At 35.7% G+C, this 24,751-nt stretch overlaps 1 protein-coding gene across 3 annotated transcripts in view; it reads left to right on the forward strand.

The window, feature by feature from the left end:
* The window catches only part of ankrd27 (ankyrin repeat domain 27 (VPS9 domain)), a 31,769-nt gene extending 8,093 nt beyond the window's left edge, over positions 1-23,676 (forward strand). For 2 of the 3 annotated variants that reach the window (XM_051099488.1, XM_051099486.1), the window contains exons 3-29: positions 1,899-2,009; positions 2,122-2,278; positions 3,657-3,811; positions 5,065-5,124; positions 5,214-5,267; positions 5,360-5,425; positions 6,038-6,114; positions 6,261-6,388; positions 7,839-7,920; positions 8,038-8,170; positions 11,070-11,150; positions 11,550-11,674; positions 12,373-12,455; positions 14,248-14,363; positions 14,509-14,601; positions 14,782-14,979; positions 15,111-15,170; positions 15,381-15,500; positions 16,033-16,077; positions 16,230-16,349; positions 18,285-18,482; positions 19,614-19,733; positions 19,859-20,032; positions 20,121-20,214; positions 20,368-20,446; positions 20,963-21,014; positions 21,964-23,676. In XM_051099488.1, the coding sequence (XP_050955445.1) occupies positions 1,899-2,009; positions 2,122-2,278; positions 3,657-3,811; positions 5,065-5,124; positions 5,214-5,267; positions 5,360-5,425; positions 6,038-6,114; positions 6,261-6,388; positions 7,839-7,920; positions 8,038-8,170; positions 11,070-11,150; positions 11,550-11,674; positions 12,373-12,455; positions 14,248-14,363; positions 14,509-14,601; positions 14,782-14,979; positions 15,111-15,170; positions 15,381-15,500; positions 16,033-16,077; positions 16,230-16,349; positions 18,285-18,482; positions 19,614-19,733; positions 19,859-20,032; positions 20,121-20,214; positions 20,368-20,446; positions 20,963-21,014; positions 21,964-22,266 (3,084 nt within the window). In that variant the 3' untranslated portion in view covers positions 22,267-23,676. The remainder of the gene's footprint in view (positions 1-1,898; positions 2,010-2,121; positions 2,279-3,656; positions 3,812-5,064; positions 5,125-5,213; positions 5,268-5,359; positions 5,426-6,037; positions 6,115-6,260; positions 6,389-7,838; positions 7,921-8,037; positions 8,171-11,069; positions 11,151-11,549; positions 11,675-12,372; positions 12,456-14,247; positions 14,364-14,508; positions 14,602-14,781; positions 14,980-15,110; positions 15,171-15,380; positions 15,501-16,032; positions 16,078-16,229; positions 16,350-18,284; positions 18,483-19,613; positions 19,734-19,858; positions 20,033-20,120; positions 20,215-20,367; positions 20,447-20,962; positions 21,015-21,963) is intronic. The other variant, XM_051099487.1, reaches the window with a different exon arrangement.
* The last annotated feature ends 1,075 nt before the right edge of the window (positions 23,677-24,751 follow it).

The following is a 24,751-nucleotide window of genomic DNA, read 5'->3' on the forward strand; positions in this document are numbered from 1 at the left end:
CATATTTAAATAGTCTTTTACTTAAATCAAATGGCGATATGGACTAGTATCTCTAAATATTAAGTGTAATGGCCTACTTTTGTTTAATTCATCCAAACTTTGACAAATTCCATGACATTCTGCATTATGCAGTAAATTCCGTTTTTATGAGTGGATTCCGTGATTCATTCCGCATTTTCCACATCGCGGAAATCATAGGCCCCTACATAGCTACTGACACTCATAAATGAACTATATTACTTAGAAGAAGCTGTTGTTTTGTTTATAGACCTTATTCAGAGCAGATTTTACGTGGATGCAAACAAGGCTGCACAGTAGACTTTAGTCGTTACAGTTGCGCTCACTGTATAAAGGTCCTGGATCACATGGAGTTTTTTGTCAACTGAAAGTAATGTGGAACAGCGTTATGTCAGCTGAACAATTAAAATCTTGTTAAACAACTGTCCAATTCATTGAACCCACTGTACTTCGCTTTGTATTCATTCCTGACAAAAATGAAACGTCACCACCCTGACTGAGGTCTATCAATGTTAGTAAATGATACTATTCATAATTTAGTCACCTAAATTCATATTTGAAGAGTTTAGATGCAAACGCCTCTAAGTGTCATTTGAAATTTTCTTCTAAAATGAGCATTTTTATCAAACTCCTATTTGTAGGTTTACTAATTTCACTTTAATGGCAATAGATAGGTTATTGCCATTGCCATCAAAGTGAAATAACTGAACATGAACATATGAGAAAAGTGCAAATTTTAGAGGTTTTTGCATCTGAACTCTTCATTTGTTGTTATAAATCCATACTGCTTTGTCTGTGAACTCAAAAGGAATATTTAGTGACAATATTTCAAACTCAAAAAGGACAAAACCACTATAAAAGTAGTTCATATGACCAGGGTGCTGTTTTCCATGGAAGAATATTCAAACATCAGCATCAACATCAGATTAGTCATGGCATTTTAGTAGTGACACACCAGAACCAAGAAGAAGATCTTTAAGCAGTGACTTTTGGACAAAAAACTTAGAATAGTTGTATGGGCTATTTTATAAATAAATACATAAGAAGGAATAATAATCTGCAGCATGAACGTGGAAATGACAAGGTGTAGTTACATGTCAAAATATTCAGTTATACGTCAACATTTTGAAGGTGGAATGCATGGGAAATTTAGAAGAAATTGTGCTAATGTGAAAGTGCATTAAATGATGACAGAATTTTAGTTTTTGAGTAAACGAATAGATGCTTAATGGATGCTTAAACCAAATTACACCAACTAATGCATTTTTAAACTAGGGTTGCCCCCCAAATAGTCGACTGACAGTTTGTCAACAAGAAGAAGCTTGGTCGACCAAAATGTTATTAGTCGTTTAGTTGCAGAAAGAACGAAAGAAAGTCAGATAGACAGACAGAAAGACATAAGGAAAGAATAATAATCACCTGTTATTCATTGACTTCAAATATGGCTTATGATTTGAAACATGTAAGTAGTAGCAACTCACTGCATGACAGATGGAGGTGCCGGTGCGGTCACTTGCTCTTTGAATACTCTTTTCTGTATGACCAAAAATTACAGAGTAATGCATCTTTCAAATCTGTAAAGACTCCACATTTATTTGCATGCACTCAGAATAGCAACGAAACGTTGCGCTTTTGTAAAATAATTAAAGCAAACAGGATGCGCTTTCTGCGATCTCGGTCTCTATGAACTTGAGTGCGAAACTCAAAAACTCTGTGTAATCTTACTTTAAAGACGTGAAAAAAAAAAAGTATTCATAGAGAGTGAAATGTCTACATTTAAATGAACCAATTCAAATGGAAAACAAATTTTTTTTTTTGCTTTTTTGTTGTCTGGGCTGGTTTAATGTAGGCTGTTATTCATTGTACGATGTTTGTTTTAGATTCTGGTGCCGTGCTGTGGAAGCTTACCAGCTGGCTCTATTACAGCGTCTCAGTTTGACGGATACGTGCTTCGGCCTGCCGAACAGGGTTATCAGACGCTAGATGGAAAGGTATGCAAAATCCCACATACGATCTCACAGAAGTTTCACTTGTGTCATTCAAAGTTGAATTTCAGTATGCTGACTGTAACCAAACTACTGTTTTGTGTGACATCTCTTCCAGGAAGTGTCTATAGACAATAACCAGGTTCGGCTGGGTGCAGGGTTTCCCAATCCCACCTCCGTCCCAGTCCTGTTTGAGGAGACGTTCTACAATGAGAAAGAGCAGGCCTACAGTATACTGTGCATTGCTCGGCCATTTGACTCTGACCACAGCCCTGGTAATTCTTTTGTCATTGGATGCATTGACTGATTTGGATTGTAAAGGCCAGTTTTACTAACAGCTTGTGTCAGCACAAACTGTCTTTTGGTGTTAAAATTGTACTGTCAGGTTTTACTAAAGATGTGCAGTGAAAAATTCTTAAAAGCCGTGGACACTTTTTGCACCTGACCTTATTGAATAGACATTTCTAGAGGGTTCGTAAAAGGTGCATAAAGTGCTTGAACTACTTGAATTTGACTTTTTGAAATGTAAGGTCTTAAAAATAGCAATATTCCTAAAGAGGTACTTGAGAAGTGCTTGAATTATTGAAATGCAATGTATCTATGAAATAAGTGTTTAATTTTTTTTCAATAAGCACATATCTTTTTATGCAAAATTAACAAAATTTCAAAAACATATTTTTTGTCTGCTTATTTCAGTTAATGTCATAAAACTAGCGAGCTAAGCCAATAGTAGTACTGCTAGTGTTGTGTAAACGTGGCTGAGGAACAGGTGAACCAAAATCAATTAAGTGAGTCATTTACTCTGGAACCACTCAGACTGATTCAAACTCATGACTTCACTAGAATCAGTTAAATCATTTTGTCACGTATTGTGAATAATTTGATTCAGATCGGGAAATCGGAGCGGGTTCATAAATCATTCCACTTATAAATAATTCACAACCCGTGCTCCTTGTTCTGATCTGAAATGGTGGTTCAAGAATCATGATTCAGTTTGGGACCTCGAAGCGTGGATCATGAATCATGTATTCATGGAATGATTTATGAACCCACTCGTACATCATTTGAGTTAGATAGGAACTTCAGAGCAGGTTTGTGAATCTTTTGCGTCAGATCAAAACTTAAGAGCACGGATTGTGAATAATTTGGTTTAGATAGGAACTTCAGAGCGGGTTTGTGAAATCTTTTGCTTCAGTTCAGAACAGGGCGTTTTCTTTTCAGACACAAAATTAGTGTTTTACTAACATTTGTGCTCATCAAATTACTGGCGTTTGTGCCATTGTTTAACAGCCAAAAAAAGCATGTCTTAAACTATTTTGTGCTTGAAATGACTGCAGTTATTGATTCCCTTCATTTTTTTGGCCTCTGGTTCTTTTCAACATACTGTGACTTTCCTTATTTCTTTTTTCTTTATTTGCACCTATGCTAATTTGTGCTGTGTTTGGTATATTGTGTTGGTCAATATGTAAATTAAATGTTACATCTGTGTTCTTTAATTTGTGCATTTTTAGTAAATCACCCGCAGAAATTTCTCCTCCCGTCGGTGCTGTTTTGGAATTGAGCTCTCGCGCTAATTTGCCCTGTTTAGTAAAACTGGCCCCAGATGTTCAAAATCTATAATTTTGATGATTTTATTTCCTTTTGATTTTGCAGAGGAGTTGAGTACTGTTTCTGCTCCGTACTGTCTGAAGAATATCGAGGATGTGAGGGAATTCTTGGGCCGCCATGCTGAAAAACTAGACAAGTTTGTGGCCGCCTTTTGTCACTCCTTTAAAGAACAAGAGAGGAAGGGCCTTCGACATCAAATAGTGAGAAAAATTCTTATTTACATGACATAATTGCTTGCTTTTATCATAGATTTTTCATTAAGAAAAGGCGAGTGGGAATAGTCTCATCACAATCATTATATGAAACCAATCCTAAAGGATCCTAATAGGAATTTTCTTGTAGCATTACATCATACTAGCACATTTGAGACTGTTTGTATCTTATTACCAGAATTACATAACGGTTTGGATGGGCTAAATAGACTGGGTATTGATACAGACAGTGTTGGGAGTAACGCATTACAAGTAACGCAAGTTACGTAATATTATTACTTTTTCAAGTAACTAGTAAAGTAACGCATTACTTTTTAATTGACAAGAAAATATCTGAGTTACTTTTTTCAAATAAGTAATACCAGTTACTTTTCCCCCCATTTATCGATTAAAAGCTCTCCTGTCCCCATGTTGAGAGAAATCGGGAGTAAGATGTTAGTTCTAGAATAAATGTGAACATGCATTAATTCATCTCACTCACAAAACACAGATTCGGTATTCCTCAAAATGAATAAAAACAGTGAAATTCAACTCAGAATATGACGCAAACCTGCAATAATTAAATATGTTAAATAATACAAATATCCTTTATGCATTTAAAACATTTTATTAACCGATGTCTTTGCTGCCGACGTTCCAGTTCAACCATACTAATAAGCAAAAACTACTCAAGATAATCTAACATTTGCTTTCCTTTTTTTATTGCTGAAGAGTTGATTTTTTGTTCTTCTGCGATCTACTGTATAGACGTGAATTTACTTTTCTCAAAGTCTGAGGCTTTTGGTGTGAAAAGGCTTGTACATTTGCCAAAAATAGAACTTTTTATATTAAAAACAAAAAAGCACGCCCTGCCCAGATTTAAAAAATATCGCAAAAGTAAAGTAACTCATTACTTTCTATAAAAAGTAACTAAGTAACGTAATTAGTTACTTTTTTAGGGAGTAACTCAATATTGTAATGCATTACTTTTAAAAGTAACTTTCCCCAACACTGGATACAGATTTCCAAACCCTTTTCAAATCTGATTCACAAGCTCTCGATTAGATTTTGATTCATTTTGATTCATTCTGATGTGTTTAGGTAATACAGGGCTTTATGCCAGCCAGGAAGAAGCTCCAAGAGTTTGCTTTGAATTAAATGCCAGATACTGTTTATTATGTAACTAAAATACCAATAATAACCAGGGGAGGGGAAATGTGGTTGTTTTGTTATTGACTGATGTTTCTCATTCAATCCTTCAGGACTCTGTAAATACCCTTTACACGAAATGTCTTCAGTTGCTGTTGAGGGACTCTCGTCTAGTAAGCTGTTTTATGAACTTCAGTACTTTAAAACACTGTAATACTGATTTCCTCTCAAAAGCTAATTGTGCAAAATATCTTAATTTCAGAAGATTTTGGCGAGACAGGAGATACAGATGACTCTACTCAAACAAGCAGTGGAGGTCAGTTAAAAACACACCTTGTTCTTGTTCTCTGTCTTTTAAACTTGTAACTTTAACAATTCTTCTTTTTTTTTTCTGTCCTCCGTTTTCAGATGTACATCCATCATGGCATCCATGATCTACTCTTTAGTTATGTGGGGACTCTTGAAGCAAGTCGGGTACTGTTTTACCATTAATTACCTTATTTTCACCTTAATGTGTACAACGTAATATATACAGCATAAGAATGTTGTGTGTGTGTATTTATATTTATATTTATTTATTGAGTGATCGATTGATTGACTTGGTGTTTAGCGTAAGTAAATGTTCCTGTTTAGTTTCATAAATTCATAGTTTTTTTTCCCCTCAGATTTTTCTTTCATTCTTTCTTTCTTTCTTAGAACTCGGTTACAATTTTCTAAAAATTATTATTATTATTATTATTATATTAATTTATATTATCTATAAGAATTATGATTATCACATTTATTTATTTATTTATTTATTTATTTATTTATATATTTATTTATAGGGTTTATTTGTTTTTGTTCATTTGTTTGTTTTTAAGACCCCGTTATATACTGAAAAAACACTGTTCTAATGCTCTGTAATTATAATTATATATATATATATATATATATATATATATATATATATATATATATATATATATATATATATATACATATAATTATTATTATTATTATTATTTATTATGAAAAGTTATAATGCTCATTAAGGCTGCTGTAAAAGTTGGCGATCATTGTATTAATGTATTGTTTGCATAACAGGATGCAGCGTTCAACAAAACAACACGGTCCTTACAGGATCTGCAGCAAAAAGAGCTTGGTGTAAAGTCAGAATTCAGGTGCGTTTTTATATTACTAGGTGTTTTTCATTAGAGTTTGCTATGCCAAATCACTATTACTGTTGTTTATTATTTTTGAGCTGATGAGTCCTATCCAAGCGTATTAAATGGTTTAGTGATCATTTGTTCACATCTCTCTCTCGTAGTATAAATATTCCTCGGGCTAAGCGAGAGTTGAGTCAGCTGAACGCCTGCACGTCTCCCCAGCAGAAACTGCTCTGCATAAGGAAGGTTATTTTTACCATCATGCAGTCATCCAGACGCCGAGATACAGGTGTTGTGACCACAAACCTTCCTTTCTGTCATTGTTTGTGTGTTTCTAAATTTCCCCTTGCTAACTGTACTGCTTCTGCATGGCTCTTGTAACCAGATTAGGCCCGTTCCAGAACAGTTAGTCCCTTGTTTAGTCCTTAGTTTTCATGCAGCAGAGGGCTGGCAGCACAACAACACTTCCAGTATGTGTAAACTATAGAGGAATGCTCTGCTAATGTCTGTTTGTCAAACAGCTTGTTTAGTCATTTTCTCAATTTCGCCAAAACAAGGCACTGAAGGCAGACAGAAAAAAACATGTAGGCACAAAATAAGCATGCTGTTTAATGGTTATTTTCTTCAGGAAAGGGTTTATTTCAGTCATATAGTATGCCTAATATAGCCATTGTTGGCACAGTTAAAATTGTTGGTAACGTGTCTGAACGTTAAACAATTTATTATCATTACAATGTAGTAGTAGTAGTAATAATAATAATAATAATAATAATAATAATAATAATAATAATAATTATTATTATTATTATTATTATTATTATTGTTGTTGTTGTTGTTGTTGTTGTTGTTGTTGTTGTTGTTGTTGTTGTTGTTATTGTTAGTATTGCTATTATTGTTATTGTTATTATTGTTATTGTTATTATTATTATTATTATTATTATTATTATTATTATTATTATGTGAGAGATTTACCCATACAGCCTGGTCCACAAGGAAACCTTATCCAAAAATGGCAATTTACTTTTTATTTATTTATTTATTTATTTATTTATTTATTAAGGGTTTATTTGTTTGCAAGACCTGCTCATTTATTTATTTATTTATTTATTTATTTATTTATTTATTTATTTATTTATTTATTTTTCAAGGGTTTGTTTGTTTGTTGCAAAGACTTCATTCATTTATTTTTATTTTTTTTTTTTTTTTTTTTTTTTTTTTTTTTTTTTTTTTTATTTAACAAGGGTTTATTTGTTTGTTTGTTTCCAAGACCTTTTTCTTTAGTTAGTTAGTTAATTGGTTAGTTAGTTGGCTATCTAATTTTCAAGGGGTCAGTTTTTTTTTTTTTTTTTTTTTTTCGAGACCCATTATTTATTTTTCTTTCTTTCTTTCTTTCTTTCTTTCTTACTTACTTAGAGTACTTAATTTAATAAAGTATTAGTGTCCTTCATTAATTATACTGAAAAAAACACTGTTCTAATGCTCTGTAATTTATAGAACAGACAGTTGTGATCAATTATTTGTTGTTTACTTGCTACTACAAAATGTTGAATAAACTGAAGATAAAATTATGCGCATTTTACCAAATCCGTCATCTAGTTCTTCCTGTTAAGCACTCATTGTAACAGTTTGGTGGACTAAACGCTCAGATTGACAGAAAAGCACTTGTGATTTGTGTGTGCATTGTGTATCAGACAGTTTAATCGCGGTGATGATCTGACTGTCTGTGTGTCTCGTTTCAGCAGTGAGCATTGAGGCCATGTGTGCTGATGATCTCCTGTTAGTCATTCTCTATCTGCTAATCAAAACAGAAATCCCTAACTGGTAAGTCGAGTGCTGTATTTTCTGCATAACAGTGATTTATTAATTTAATGTCTTTGACAATATGTTGAGTGCCTTCATTCTGTATGCAGATTGTTAATATTCTGATGTTTTGTTCAGGATGGCAAATCTGAGTTACATAAAAAACTTCCGCTTCCGTAAATCCAGTAAGGATGAGCTGAGTTACTGTCTCACCTCGTTTGAGGCGGCGGTGGAGTACATCAGCCAGGGGAACCTCACCCAGAGTGCTCTGGTAAGAGCTAGGCAGCGCTAACAGTGATTAAGACAAACACATACCAGTTCAGGTTGTATTAGTGATGATGATTCAACAACTAGTGGACCAAATCCTTAAAATACAGAAACAAGGGGTTAAAGGAACATTTCACCCTAAAAGAAAATGACAAAAGAGAGCTTTAGCAGAATGTGTATGTTTGTTTTTGCCATGGTCTGCAAGTAGGGTGGACGATACACCGGCAGATACAATAATCCAGTTGATATTGATAACCTATAGAGATTTTGGATTATCATCTGAATCACAGATGAGCTCAGTGTGAAACTGCAGCTCTGCATTGTCACGAAATATTATAATTTGCATTGCTTGTTTAGTCTTGTGATTTAAAAACAAACAATTGTAAACCATTCAAGCGCAATAAGCCATGAAAAAGAACTCAGTTTGGTTTTTGAGCACTGTCTGAGAGACTTTTCTGTGCGCACACACAGTGCTGTTGGTCACAAGTGCATAAGTAATAAATGTAGTTATTTTACACGGTTTACTACAATTAAATTGTCAAATGTACACAAAAATTACTGTTTTTGTAAATTTTTATTTTTTTTTTTGCTTGCATTTATTTGTCCTATTGTAGTTAGTTTGTTCTTATTGTATTACTTTTTTTTTACTTGTTTTCATTAAACTTGAGAACTTTTTTAAGTACATTATCTAGGCTAGTATTATTTTTTGCAGGCATATTTTGCATAATTCATGCTGAGAATTATAAAAGTTTCAGTATTATTATTATTATTATTATTATTATTATTATTATTTTAAATATTAGATTAAATATCTAGCTTATTTGAAGCAAAAATATATTGTGATCTATATTGTTATCATAAAATAAAATTACTCATATTAGTATTGTGAAAAATATATTAAAAAAAAATCATTATTGTTATTATTGTAAAAGTAGTTCATGTATTATAATAGATTTGTGCAATGAACGTTTGATTTAAAGGTGACCTGTTATGCCCCTTTTTACAAGATGTAAAATAAGTCTCTGATGTCCCCAGAGTGTGTATGTGAAGTTTTTAGCTCAAAATACCCCACAGATACTTTTTTAAAGCTTGTTAAAAATGCCACTTTAAGGGTATGAGCCAAAACGTGCCGTTTGCCTTACACATTAGCCTCACAGAGTGCTAAGGCTTTCAGAAAGGCAATTTTGAAAAAATGCATGATGCTTACTTCGTCTGGAGCTGACATTCGCAAACGAGGTGTTGGCATTGATCCCTAAACATATAGGGGGCTGTTTTTTTGTTTGTTTGTTTTTTGTTTTTTGTTTTTTCTCAGGACATTTCCTTTGAAAATAAAATTTAACCCCAGTGTTCTTAGCGGCTCAGATCAAGGGGGTTGTTGGAGACACCTATGATCGTTGGTGCATCCCAAAACACAACACTTGTAATGCCTCTTTGGCGCTGATATTGTATGTTCTCCAGTAATGGTGGGCTGCTGCTTCTCATTTAAGAGCTGTGTTTATGCTAATAAAGCAGAGGTAGTCTGGATTTTTCCTTAAGATGACGTGTTCGTAGGGAGAAATCTGGATTGGCGTGTTCAGAGAGACTGTTTATTGAGATTATAAAAAAAAAGGAGTAGGTGGATTTTTATCATCATAAGCTGGTTGTTTTTACACACTGCAGCCACACACCTATGTTCAAATACCTTATAAAGGTGATTTTTGCATAATAGTGTTCCTTTCTTGTTCCTTTAAGTTGTTATCAAGCAATTGGTTTGAAATCCTGTGATTAACCACTGCAGGGTTTGATCATTCAACGTTTCAGGCACCAGATCCAATATTTTTCCCATAGGCTCCAGCACCTCATGTTCCTTTAAAGGAAAAGTTCACTTCTAGAACAAAAATGTACAGATAATTTACTCTCCCCATTGTCATCCAAGGTGTTCATGTCTTTTTTTTCCGTCATAAAGAAAATGTTTTTTGAGGGAAGCATTTCAGGATTTATCTCCATATAATGGACTTCTATGGTGCCCCCAAGTTTGAACGTCCAAAATGTAGTTTAAATGCAGCTTCAAATGGCTCTAAACAATTCTAGCCAAGGAAAAATGGTCTTATCTAGCAAAACAATTGGTAATTTTCTAAAAATAAAAAATAAATAAAAAAATTACAATTTACATACTTTTTAACCTCACACGTTCGTCTTGTCTAGGTCTGCGTGAGCTCAGTTTTTTTCTGGTTCAGTAAATTTAGGGTATGTCGAAAAACTCCCATCTCATTTTCTCCTCCAACTTCAAAATCGCTGTTTTACCTCTTTTTGTAAAGGGTGTTTGACCTTCTTTGCATGTTCACTTTGTAAACACTGGATCGGTACTTCTGTAGCAATGTAGGACGACTTTGAAGTTGGAGGAGAAAATGAGGTTGGAGTTTTTAGATGTATATAAATATTGTTTTGTTTTTTTTATAAATAACCAATCATTTCGCTAGATAAGACCCTTATTCGTCGGCTGGGATCATTTTGAGCCCTTTGAAGCTGCATTTAAACTACATTTTGGACGGTCAAACTCGGGGGCACCATAGAAGTCCATTATATGAAGAGGAATCCTGTAATGTTTTCCTCAAAAATGCATAATTTCTTTACAACTGAAAAAAAAAAAGACATGAACATCTTGGATGACAAGGGGGGTGTGTACATTACTGATTCTGTTTCAGTCTCTTTCTGACAACAGTTAGAAACTGAACCTGTTTTGTAAAGCTGTCAGTACTTTGCGTTTGTTTCTAGCGTAAGACCTTCCCAGCTGTGAAATGAGGCTTTAATCTTGCATTTCCTCCTTATTAGATTACATACATTGGATCACATGCATTTATGATTATTGGAACTGCATGTCCTAAATCAATTTCTTGTTTGTGAATGTGTCCTGTGGTCCACAGGGGTCAGGAGATCGTCTGTCCTTCAGACAGAAGGTGGACCTGCTGTCCCAGAACGCTACACCTATAGACCGGCTGTTTGAGGTGAGCACTGCTATAATGCATGCCTTTGTCTGCTTGTGTAACCAGTTTCAACTTTACTGCCCACTTCCTGTTAACACCACAGGAAGAAATATCACATTTAATGCTCATAGTAGGAAACCAAACAACTGTTTGTCATAATTGACCTGCAGAAGCAGATGGTGACAGAGATCAACAAATAAAATTCAGATTTATTCAACAAGTCAGGCAAACTTATTTTTGCATGGCTCAAAAACAGGAAGTAAAACCTTATACTAGTTAAGACAAACAAGAAGACGTGTCTTAAAATCGGTTGTTGATAATAAATATATAATTTATGATAATTGATGAAATAAATATATAATTTTTGCAGCGTTGAATTAGTTGAACTGACATTAAGTATGTGTGTGTTTACACGGGCAGCACATTGTGAGTGGAAATGAGGCAGAGGTGAAGCGTTTGCTGAGTGAGAGTGAAAACGAAGAGGACGGGAGGAAGTTATGTCACCCACTCTGTTCCTGTGACGCCTGTGACCGCCACATCTCAGGGTCAGTACTGACAAACATCATGTATACCAACCCCAACCGCAGAATAAATGCAGGGGACTTTTTTAAGTGTTCTGGGTCACACTTTAGATGTCTTTAAATATCATACTATGTAACTATTGTGGTCATGTTGAATTGTAAAACACTTTTGCTGCTATTGAGGTGTGGCGGTGTGGTTTGGCATAGAAGTAGGGTCAGCAGTGTAATCATATTATAATCATAACTACAGAAAGTAATTACGGATGTTTTTTCAAAAGTACAATGTAAAAACATGTACATACACAATAAGTGCATTGTATCAAATGACTAATTTAAATACAAGTACAAAGTAAATCACACATAATATAAACTGGGTTTTTGACTGTAAATTTAACATTATTTTTATACAGCACTTACCTGTTCTTCACACAAGTCATTGTATTAAATAAGTTAAAGACTTTTAAAGAATGAAAGAAAAGCATTTTATTCAATAAACTAAACTAACAATCTAAAACTTTCATTGGTTCACACTGTTTTGCATAATCAATGATTTCAACACTTCAGTCTTGATTCAGTTTGATACAGTGATAAATGTAAGTTGAGCTGATGACCACAGCAAACTGAACATATTAGAAAGTATGCAGCTTGAATGTAGGCCTTCATTCCGCATTGTTTATGAAAGTATTGCTTTGCTTGTCTTTCTTGCCCCTTTCTTGGTTTAGGAGGTTAAACGACCCGTCCATAGTCACCCCATTCTCTCGGGATGACAGAGGCTACACTCCTCTACATGTTGCTGCTGTTTGTGGTGAGTACTGACCTAATTTTGTTTTGTTAAGGTTTTGATTTTTTTGTTTTTGTTGTTGTTGTTGTTGTTGTTGTTGGTTGTTTGTTTGTTTGTTTTGGGGTTTGTTTTGTGTCTTGTCTTGTTTTGCTTTGCTTTTTGTTTTGTTTTGCTTTGTATTTTTGTTTTGGGTTGTTTAGCTAATTGTCTAAAATTGGCTAAGATCGCCTAATTTTGTTTGTTGTTGTTGGCTTTTGTTTTTAGGTCTGTGTGTTTCGTTTTTGGTTTGTTTTGTCTTTTGTTAGTTAGGCGTTTTGTTTTGTTTTGTTTTGTTTTGTTTTGTTTGTTTTAGCTAAAATCACCTAATTTTGTTTTGTTTGTATGTCTGCTTTTTTGTTTTTATTTGTTTCATTTTGTGTGTGTGTGTGTGTGTGTTTGTTTGTTTAGCTAATTACCTAAAATGAGCTGAAATTGCCTAATTATGTTTTGTTTGTTTGTTTGTTTTGTTTGTATGACTGTTTGTTTTGGGATTTGTTTTGTGTCTTGTTTTTGTTTGTTTGTTTGTTTTTCTTTCTTTTTTGTTTTGTTTTGCTTTGTTTTTTTTTGTTTTGTTTTTTTTGGTTTGGTTTCTTTAGCTAATTAACTAAAATTAGCTAAATCACCAATTTTTTGTGTTTGTTTGCTTTTGTTGTTGTTTTGTTTTCAGGTCTGTTTGTTTGTCTTGGGGTTTGTTTTGTGTCTTTGTTTTGTTTTATTTTTTGTTTGTTTGTTTGTTTTGTTCTGTTTAGGGAATTTCCTAGAGTTAGCTAAAATTACAGAATCATGTTTTGTTTGTTTTTGTTGTTTTGTTTAGTTTTTCAGGGGGATGGTGTTTTGTCTTTTTTTTTTATTTGCTTTGCTTTTGTGCTTTCTTTTGTCTGTGTGTGTGTGTGTGTGATCGCCTAATTTTGTTTGTTGTTGTTGGCTTTTGTTTTTAGGTCTGTTTCGTTTTTGGTTTGTTTTGTTTGGTTTGTTTTAGCTAAAATCACCTAATTTTGTTGTTGTTTGTGTGTCTGCTTTTTTGTTTTTATTCGTTGCATTTTGTGTGTGTGTGTTTGTTTGTTTGTTTGTTTAGCTAATTACCTAAAATGAGCTGAAATTGCCTACTTTTGTTTTGTTTGTTTGTTTTGTTTGTATGACTGTTTGTTTTGGGATTTGTTTTGTGTCGTGTTTTGCTTGTTTTTTTTTTGTTTGTTTGTTTTTCTTTCTTTTTTTTGTTTTGTTTTGCTTTGTTTTTTTTGTTTTGTTTTTGTTTTGTTTTTTTCGGTTTGGTTTCTTTAGCTAATTAACTAAAATTAAAATTATTTTTTGTGTTTGTTTGCTTTTGTTGTTGTTTTGTTTTCAGGTCTGTTTGTTTGTCTTGGGGTTTGTTTTGTGTCTTTGTTTTGTTTTATTTTTTTTTTTGTTTGTTTTGTTCTGTTTAGGGAACATAAGCTAACTTTTGTTTTGTTTTGTTTGTTTTTGTTGTTTTGTTTAGTTTTTCAGGGGGATGGTGTTTTGTCTTTTTTTTTTATTTGCTTTGCTTTTGTGCTTTTGTCTTGTGTGTGTGTGTGTGTGTGTGTGTTTGTTTTTTTTGTTTGTTTGTTTTTTGTTTTTTATTTGGTTTGGTTTGGTTTGTTTTCACTGGTCGTTTTTGTTTGGTATTTTATAATGGGTTAGATTTTGTTGTTTAGTTTATCATTTGTATTTTAAATGTTACCATATGAATCTGTAGCTTTCACACCAAGTTGACAAATAACTGTTGTGACTTGTTTTCCTGTGTTGTGCTTGTGATCAGGTCAGTCCCTGCTGATTGATGTGCTGGTGTCAAAGGGAGCTGTGGTGAACGCCACCGATTATCACGCACTCACACCGCTGCACCTCTCCTGCCAGAAGGGCTTTCAGGGAGTCACGGTCAGCTCATGCAAATCATTATATTGTAGATTTGTAGCAGTCTGGACATAAACAAAATTGATAATTGATCTGATAATATTTTATAAAACTCGTGCACTTTATGCCTTATCTGTAGCTTCACTGAACTTCCTGTGTGCTCTTACAGCTGCTGCTCTTGCATTATAAGGCAAACACAGATGCTCAGGATAACAATGGAAACACCCCTCTACATCTGGCCTGCATGTACGGACACGAAGATGTAAGTACATATTACTACATATTATTTATTGATTTTATGTGACGTAAGTTATTTTACTAGCTGCTTTAATGAACATTTCATTAACAAGTGGGTCATTTTGCTACTTAAAAACTGCATTTCTGTGATGGGCCGTGGTGGTGTATGTAATGTCGATGTTTTATTCTTGAATTTGTGTCTCAGTGTGTGAAGGCGCTGCTGTACTTCGACCTGCACTCCTGTCGACTGAACGTTCAGAACGATAAGGGAGACACGCCGCTGCACATCGCCGCCCGCTGGGGCTACGAGGGCATCATGGAGGTGCTCCTGGAGAACGGAGCATCAACACTCATCCATAACAAAGCCAAGGAGACTCCACTACACTGTGCCCTCAACTCAAAGGTTAGACTTATGTGCAGTCTGGATTCTGTGCCTTTAACAGCATCTCACACCTACAAACGTGGAGCAAACTGTGTGTTTTATTGCCAATAGGAAATTATTGTGTAGATGAAGTTGTATCATCTGTGTTGTAGATTCTGTCACTGTTGGAGCGCACACACAATGACTGCAGTAAAAGGGAAAGTGGATTCGAGGTGAGACGCGTAGTATTTACTTGAAGTAGATGTTTCACCACTCATTCATGTCTCAACCATTGAACTGATTCTGACAAGTTGCAAAACGTCTTGAGCAACAGAGAAACACTAGTAAATGTACTGGTTAATTCTGTGTTGATCTGGAGAATCAGAGAAAGTATTTTAGCAATAGACCTTTTGATAGCATATAGTCTCCATTTCGTTTTTCAGTCTCCGAGTCGCTCTCCTCAGCCGTCGGACTGCAGCAGCAGACGTTCATCGATGTCCAGCATGTCTTCATTGAGTGTTGAGGCCACGCCGCCAGAGACCGAACGCGTCAGACACAAAGAGGTATGGCAGCGCCATCTTGTGGCCAGATCACAGCGTTACACTTCTCCTGTTTCAAAGAGGAGATCAAAAAAGCCCTTATTCATCCCTAGAATGAAATTAAGCACCAAAAATTACTGCAGATGCAAAGTTATGTAAATCTTACTACAAAATGTCAAATCAAAAACATTTTCATTATGTTTTAAGTGTTGTTATAAAAATCTTTCGAAACAACTTTTGAAAGTTCACATCCTCCAGCTTTTAACATTTCAAATCCTCAAACTTTTATTATGGCGAAATACTGGTGAAATGCTGTGAACTTCTGTGCACAAAAAACTTGTGCTTGTGTAATAAAGTAAAATGACTGAAAACGTAAGTTGATTATGTAAAAATTATGTAAAATCAATAACTTCATGGATATTACAGCGGTTAAAAGAAAGAAAATGAGGTAATTTAATTGGAATTATAGTAAATCATCACTTTAAAAAATTATTATTATTTTTTTTTTTGTGTAACCCTGCTATAATGTTTTCTCTTTCCTGTGTTGGGTGAACAGGTGGAGAAGTTGTTGAGAGCCGTGGCTGATGGAGACGTGCAGATGGTGAGCTGATTTCGGGTCACATAAACCTTCCTAAAGAGGATTCTGTCTTGCTTTAATCTTGATTTAATAATAATAAAACTAATAGTTGAACACAGAATGACAGTTTTGTGTGTGTGTGTGTGTGTGTGTGTGTGTGTGTGTGTGTGTGTTAGGTGCGTTATCTTTTAGATTGGCTGGATGAGGAGCCAGAGGAAGAGGACGTTTCAGTGCCAGTTCAGACAGAGCTGTGTCATCCTCTGTGTCAGTGTCCCAACTGTGAACCTGCACAGAAGGTCTGTACACACTTGTTTACCCAATGGGGTTTTTGTTTATTTGTTTTGTATTTATTTGTTTTTACAGAATATAATTCACCCAGGATGAACATTTAATATTGATCTTTTATGCAAATGAATAATTATAAATAATTAATAAAACAAAACAATGACCTTCAAGTAAGTGTTTTTGTTTTGTTTGTTTGTTTGTTTTTAGTTAAGTAAACATGTTTTTTTGTTTTAAAGTCAATAAAAAAATGCAGTACAAACAAATAAACACATTACAAGCAAAGAGCAAATGCTATTAAAGGAGAAGTCCACTTCCAGAACAACAATTTACAGATAATGTACTCACCCTCTTGTCATCCAAGATGTTCATGTCTTTCTGTCTTCAGCTGTAAATAAATTGTTTTTTGAGGAAAACATTTCAGGTTTTTTCTCCATATAATGGACTGATATGGTGCCCTGATTTTGAACTTCCAAAATACAGTTTAAATGCAGCTTCAAACGATCCCAAATGTGGTTGTAAATGATCCCAGCTGATGAAGAAGGGTCTTATCTATCAAAACGATCGGTTATTTTCATAAAAATAATAATATGTATATACTTTTTAATGTCAAACGCTCGTCTGGTCTTACTCTCCCTGAACTCTTCTTGAAATTTAAGGCCTGAAGAACCCTTGAAAATGGCAATATTCCTGAAGAAGTACTTGAAAAGTGCTTGAATGATTGAAAGACATCACATCTATGAAACAAATATTTAATTTTGTCATAGCACGACTTTTCATGCAAAATTCATGCAAAAACATATATTTTTCGCTCATTTCAGTTAATGTCAGAAATCAATCAAACTAAGCAAGTATTAGTACTGAGAGTGTTGTGTAAACATGGCTGAAGATGTGAAAAGAGGAACAGATGAACCAAATCAATTGAGTCATTTACGCTGGAACCGCTACAATTGATTCAAACTCGTGACTTTGATCAATCATGTCAAGCGATTCACTAGCAAAAACCAGATCAAATTAAAAGAGCCATTCATTTTCTATTTTCGACATTGCTTGTAAAATTTTAAAAAGCAGATAGTGATGGGTAAAACAGAGCTTTTTGTAACTCTGAATCAGTTAAACGATTGCGGCACAAAATGATTCACTGTTTCGAAGCGCTCCAATCAGATAGCGTATTGCAAATCTTTTTTTTTTAGATCAGGACTTCAAATTGTGTACCACAAATAATTTGATTTAAATTTGAACTTTGCGTATCGCAAATAATTTGATTCAGGTCAGGACTTCGTAGCACCCTTCGCAAATCATTTGATTTTGTTCAGAACAGGTTTGTGAATCATTTATAGAATTGAATGATTAAAATCAAATAATTCGCGGTATGCGATTTGAAATCAGAGCATGGATCGTAAATAGATTTAAACTGGACCTTCGGAGCAGGGTTGTGAATTTTTTGTTTCACATCAGAATTTCAAAAAGATTTTTTTGTTTGTTTGTTTTTGCCTTGAACAGTAGAAAACATCAAGCCATTAAGGCAGTACAGTTATAAAAACAAGTATACACAGTATACACAAATACAAATCACTTAAGAAAATTACCTGTGGTTTTACTATAGTAAAAGTGTAGTATACTCTGTAATACTTCAGACGTAATACGTTGCATGTGCTTCACTTTATTTTTGCCATTTTTTTGTATTGGTATATTTGTATTTACCTATTAATCTTTAGTTAGAATTTAAAATGGAAGACATTGTTCGATAAGTGAGATCAAATCAAAGTAGTGTTTGAAAAGTCCTTGAAAGTCTGAAATTAAGTTCTTAAAATTAATGTAATAGATGAATATTTTAGATTAGAGCCTACATAGTAAAGTACTGTTATAATCTACAAAAGTAGGTTAATAATCCAAGATGAGTATGAATTTAGAAACATTGAGTGATAACTTTGAGTCTCTGTGTTCAGAAAACATCCCATCTGCAGCCGGACGGTGTGGGTGTGAACAGCAGCAGTGCTGACGGATTCACTCCGCTCCATGTGGCAGCGCTGCACGGACACACAGCTCTGGTGTCTCTCTTCACCCGCCACGGTGCCAACATCAACGCCCGCAACAATCAGAGCGCCACACCGCTTCACCTGGCCTGCCAAAACAGCCAAATACAGGTGTGCCGATCCTGACCAATCACAGATCACCTCTCATAACAACATTACTGCTTTGAAATATTTAAAGGGATAGTTCACCCAAAAATGAAAATTACTCCCCCTCATGTTGTTCCAAACCCGTAAGACCTTCATTCATCTTCAATACACAAATTAAGGTATTTTTGATGAAATCCGAGAGCTTTCTGACCCTCCATAGACTCAGAAAGGTAGTAAGGACATTGTTAAAGGGAACATCGGATGCAAAGTTCACTTTTACATTGGTTCTTTGAACATTAATGTGTGTGGGCAGTGTATGTACAAATCTACCCTGTAATGATAAAAATCCATGCACTGGTTTTTAATTAATCTGTAAAAATAATATCCCCTTTTTCAAATCGAGCCGTTCTCAGATGCCTGTCGTTGTGGCGTCACACCCACAGAGGCCGCTCCCACGATAGTTGATTGACATGAGCGTCTTACCTCAGATCAGCTGTAACAGTCGACCTCCATTGTTTCGATGCCGGAGCAGAGATGTTAAATTAGACAAGAATATCTCTGATTGAGCGATTGAGGTGTTGTGTTGCTGGATGTAATAATGAACATAGTGGTCGTCATTTACTCCCGACATCTGAGCCGCTAAAGATGCAGTGGATTATGTTTGTTTGTGAAGGGAATGCGCCTCCCGATCTACATATATCCGTCTATGTTCGTGCAAATCATTCATGATCCAGCTTCACTTACAGCAGAAGTGAGTATAAGGGTTTTTTTTATTAATTTTTGCGATCACCTTTCGTAATAATGTGCTAGTTAGCAAGTTTAGCTGCTAAATGCGGCTAAAGTAAACAGGCTCGTCATTCCACAAAGAGAAGAGAGGGGCGGGTGAGCAGAGCTCATTAACATTTAAAGCAACCTCGACCAGAACAGGTTGATTTTTTTTTTGCAGAGCTGATTTTGGCAAGGTAAAAAGGTGTTATTTACACTACTATTGAGAAATTTTAACCAAAGTGTATTATAGACTTTTCATTAAGACCCTAAAGAATCATATCAACTTGTGGAAAATGGGCATCCGATGACCCCTTTTATATACACACTTATGTGTGAAAGTTCAGGGTCAGTAAGAATAGGACATGTAAGCATGTTTTTTTGTTACAGGTGGTTTCTGCTCTGTTGGAGTGTAATGCCAAACTGAACAAGAAAGATCAGTATGGAAACACGCCACTCATTCTTACTTGTCTGAAAGGAAATCTGGAGATAGCCACCATTTTGCTGGAGGTACTTTATTATATAGTATTTCAATGATAAAATGGTCTAATGTGCAGAAATATCATTTGTATTTATTTGTTATTTGCATTATATTGCAATATGGACACTTCTTGGACACACTTGATGTGGCTCAGAGCGGTGCGCTGGTGAATCTGACTAATAATCACGGTAACACTGGTCTGCATGAGGCAGTGAGAGGGGGACACGTCCAGCTGGTGGAGCTGCTGCTGCACAGAGGGGCTTTAGTGCACATGCGCAACAAGAGACAGCGGACCGCCCTCGACTGCGCTCACGAGACCGCCGGAAAGGTGTGTGTGTATCTGCACTTCTTTCTTTCACAAAATACAAATCTGTCACAAAAAGTAATGATTAATCTGTATTGTTATGCTTCCTTAGAACACAGAGATTCAGAGACTCCTGCAGAAAGCTTATGCTGACTCCCCAGACATTCATCCAGTAAAACACTCCAGAGGAACAGAGGGCACTGTGGGTAAGAACCAGAGAATACTATCTGTACAGCTTTAGTTCACCAGTGTATCCCCAGAAATGCTGTAGTACATGTATAACAGAATATGTATTATTTGACATTGCATTATAAACTTAATTTATGTAATTGAACTGACATCTGTTATTTCTCTGATAGCACACTCAAAAATTCAAAGAGGTAAACAACACAAAAGTCCCAACAGTGGCAAAAAAGACTCAGAAAACAACAAACAAAGGTACGTTTACTTGTTTTAAATATTTTTTTAAAGAAGTCTTATCTGCTCACCATGGATGCATTTAATTAATCAAAAATCTAGATAAAAAATAATTTCAAATAATGGATTTGTATTTTAATGTATTTTAAATCATTACTTATTTCTGTGATCAAAGCTGAATTTTCAGCATAATTACTCCTGTCTTTAGTGTCACATGATCTTTCAGAAATGATAATATGATGATTTGCTGCTGAAGAAACATATCTGGTTATTATCAATGTTGTAAACAGTTGGGTTGCATTCAAAAAGTTCAAAAGAATAGCGTTTATTTCAAGTGGAAGTATTTTGTAGTATTAGCATGTCTGTACTTTCACTGTAGCAGTTTGATGCAGCCTTGTTTAATGATAGTATTAATTACATAATTATAGTTTTTTTTTGTTTTTTTTTCCTCCATTACGATCATTCGCTTACTGAATAGACTGAAGTTTCCTCAATATCATTTCAAGCTGTTTATGAGAAGCTTTTTGCTCTTAACAGGAGCCAGAGGAGGACTGACAGAGCAGCAACTACCATAGGAGTATTAGACCAGGTACTACTCTCCTAAAATATTCTCCAGATCCATTCATCCGCTCATCTGTCTATTCAGCCATTCGTCCGCCCATCCATTCATCTGCCTATACATCCATCCATCTATGTATCCATTCCTCCATCCGCCCATCCAACTATCCACCTGCCCATTCCTCCATCCGTTCCTCAATCTGCCCATCCATCCACCCTTCGAACTATCCACCTGCCCATCCATTCCTCCATCCGCCCATTCACCCATCCATCCATTTCTACATCCATCCAACTATCCATCTGCCCATCAAACTATCCCTATGCCCATTCATCCATTCCTCCATCCACCCATCCATCCGCCCATTTATCCATCTATTCTTTCATCCACCAATTCACCCATCCTGCCTCCCATCTGCCCATCAAACTATCCATCCATCCATTTCCATCCATCCTCCCATCCACCCATCCATCTACCCATTCACCCATACATCCTCCCATTCACCTATCCATTCTTTCATCCACCAGTTCACCCATCCTTCCTCCCATCTGCCCATCCATTCATTTCTACATACACCCATCTATCCTCCCATCCATCCATCTGCCCATCAAACTATCCCTCTGTCCATTCATCCATTCTTCCATCCTCCCATCCTTCTTCCCATCCGTCCATCCAACTATCCATCTGCCCATCAACCCATCCATCCATTTCTACATCCACCCATCCATCCTCCCATTCAGCCATCCATCCCTTCATCCACCAGTTCACCCATTCTTCCTCCCATCCGTCCATCCATCCATTTCTACATCCACCTATCCATCCTCCCATCCATCCACCCATTCACCCATCCAGTAGAAAGTTTCCGTTGATCTTAAATTATTTTTTAGAAATTGTATAATATAGTATGTATTGTAAAGTGTCTGCTGTACTACTGTATTAAAAATTCTGCGAACCTGTCCCCTGATTGACCCGTTCATCTCAGACGGCTGACGGTCACAGTGACAGACGCAAACTGACGAGAGGAGAGACGGTGGACAGCAGCAGCCCTTTCTGCCACCCGCAGTCGCCACACGCCCAGAGCAGGAGCCTGACCCGCTGCCACACCATCAGCCAGGACCTGACCCAGCACTCGCTGCATGTCCCCTGCGACCCCGAACCCTCACCTGAGCCGCAGCAGCCTAACGGGGACTCAGCGCTGGGGGCCGATGTGCAGGAAGAAGACGCACAGTCCAGAGGAAGTGATGTGGAGATCGCTGCCACAGAAATGGACAATGTTGTGTTGTGATACATCAGATGTTCATCACTGTGGTCCTCATGCAGCCGGTTTAATAGACTAAATATAATCCTCCATATTCTGCCACCTCATCCTGGTCTTTACTGTATTTAAGTGTTAAACTATCTAAACTTTACTGACCTGAAAATGCAAGAACGGTCATTGTTTTTCAAGGTTAACATTTTCTCACGCCTGTGGTTTGAGATGAAAAAACAGTTTTAGAGGTTTTAAGGGTCTGTATGTGGAAATCAGAAATCGCTCCACAGCAAGAGGAGGAAGTTGCTTTTATTATTCCACTTAAAAATGATGCTCTTTAAAACACAAAATAGAAAAAGTTAGCATGTGTCAACACTGGTGGGTGAAAGGACAAAACAGCAGTGAAACGAGTGAATATTTGGGATGTGTGAAAACACTTTGGAAACTTTCTTAACTTATAGCATGTAGGTTAAAGGGAGACGTTTGCAATAACCTGTACAGAAAGAATGTGGATTTGATTTTTTTTTTTTTTTTTTTTTTTTTTTTTTCTAGCACTTTTTAATTTTTAGAAATAGTCACGTCATAAAAAGGGATAATTAAGGATGAAATTATGTAGCAAGATTTATTTTCCTCACAAGTTTCCTTAGAAAACTTAAGTGGGCCATTTTTGTTACATTTACTAAGCAGCTCTGCGTGCAGGCAACTAGTCGTAACTTTTTTTTTTTTTTTTTTTTTTTTTTTTTTTTTTGTCACAGGATTAGGTGCTGTTCTAATAGATCTTTTTTTTTTTGGTTTTGTTTTGTTTTCTGTTCTGATTTATTTCCTTGGCAGAATACATTCTTTTTTTTAATGGTATGAATCCCCTCTGTAAACTTGTCCCTCACAAAAATAAATGTCACTTTTAATAGCGTTTTTCTTTTTGGAAACTTTTCTTACCATATTGTGAACAGGTTTTGTTGTGAAAAAATATAGAAGTAGGACCAAATGTGTTGTTTGTATGGTCAGCAGGGGGCAGTATTACGGACCACGGCTCTGTTTAAATCATGCACTTTATTCCCTTGCAAGGTTTCTCTGTGTGTTTGGTTTTTAGAGCTGAGCTCATGACACTTGATTGCAGTTTACCAACAGCACGTTTTGAGTGGCGGGTGTAAATGCATTTTCTGCTACAGGAGTGTGTGTAAGCAGAGTTAGAATTAATGCTGGACAGAAAGTCATTAAATATCTTCACACAAACTGACCATGAAATAAAAAAGCTGGTTTGTGATGTGATTTGTCTTTGAATGTAACGGTTCTTTGTGGCAATCTGGAGAACTAGAGAGCAATTATTTTTGTATGATTCCATTTCAGTTTTGGTGTAACAATGCAGTAAATGTGCCTTATTTAATTTGTGCCAAAATAATGTAATAAAACCATATAACAAGAAATAAAGAAAGGTATTAAATCTAACTATATTTGCTGTGTTTAAAATGGATTAATAGCATACTACATATAGTGAAGTATATATAACACAAGTGTATTATTAAGCATGCATGTAGGTATATTTAATAAATGCGTAAGTATACTATATTTATCGCTTTTGGGGGTTATATTTGCACATTGCACACAAAAATGAAATAGAAATAGTATGCAATTCTATTCTACAGCCGACAGGCCTTTAAAGGAATTACCACAACCGCTATAATAACAGTTTTATGTTATACTGTAGTGTAGCCTATGTTAAGTCTTTAGTCATAAATCTTGTTTGGGTTCTGATCTAACTCTCGGGATGACAGTATTTCTGTTTCAGCAGTAATGGATCGCTCCTTTACACATATAAAACTTTAGTCTTGTGCCAAAATGGCACCTAGTGTGTCCGGACTCGCGGTGCTGCTGATAGCCGAGCGGATTGATGGCTGGAGCCGGACGGATGAAAAAACTTACAGCCCGCTTGATTTAATGAAAGAGATGTAGGGAAATGTAGTCATTACCATTATTAAGCGCGGAGCGGTTTCGCAGGCAGCCATGCATCAAGAGCACAGAGAGATATTAAAGCACTTACACTAAACGGACAGAAAAGAGAGGAAAGTGCATTCTGTGACTGAAGGTTTTCCAGAAATGTTTCTCCTGGAGGCTCGCGGTGCTTCAGGTGATCTTCAGATGCAGGTACGGTGGAAATGGTGAGTGTATCTGAATATTGAAAGCAGGTGAAAAACGACTCATCAATTAACACACTGAACAGATGTGAGGATGAAACGAAGGGCTGAAACTTTTGGTGTGTCAGCGAATTTCACTAGCAGAGAAACACCATTACTCACTAAATACAACCCTGGTGAAAAAACCAGCATATGCTGGTTAGGTAGGTTTCGATGCTGGTTTAAGCTGGTCCTTTGCTGGTTTTTGCTGGTCATGTTTCTGGTCAAGGACTAGCATAAACCAGCAAAGGACCAGCATAAACCAGCATCAAAACATACCTACCAGCATATGCTGGTTTTTTCACCAGGGAAGACATCAGTTCCTGTATGTTCTGTACACACATAATAGT

The sequence above is a fragment of the Labeo rohita genome, chromosome 25 (assembly GCF_022985175.1).
Source record: "Labeo rohita strain BAU-BD-2019 chromosome 25, IGBB_LRoh.1.0, whole genome shotgun sequence".
Taxonomy (NCBI): domain Eukaryota; kingdom Metazoa; phylum Chordata; class Actinopteri; order Cypriniformes; family Cyprinidae; genus Labeo; species Labeo rohita.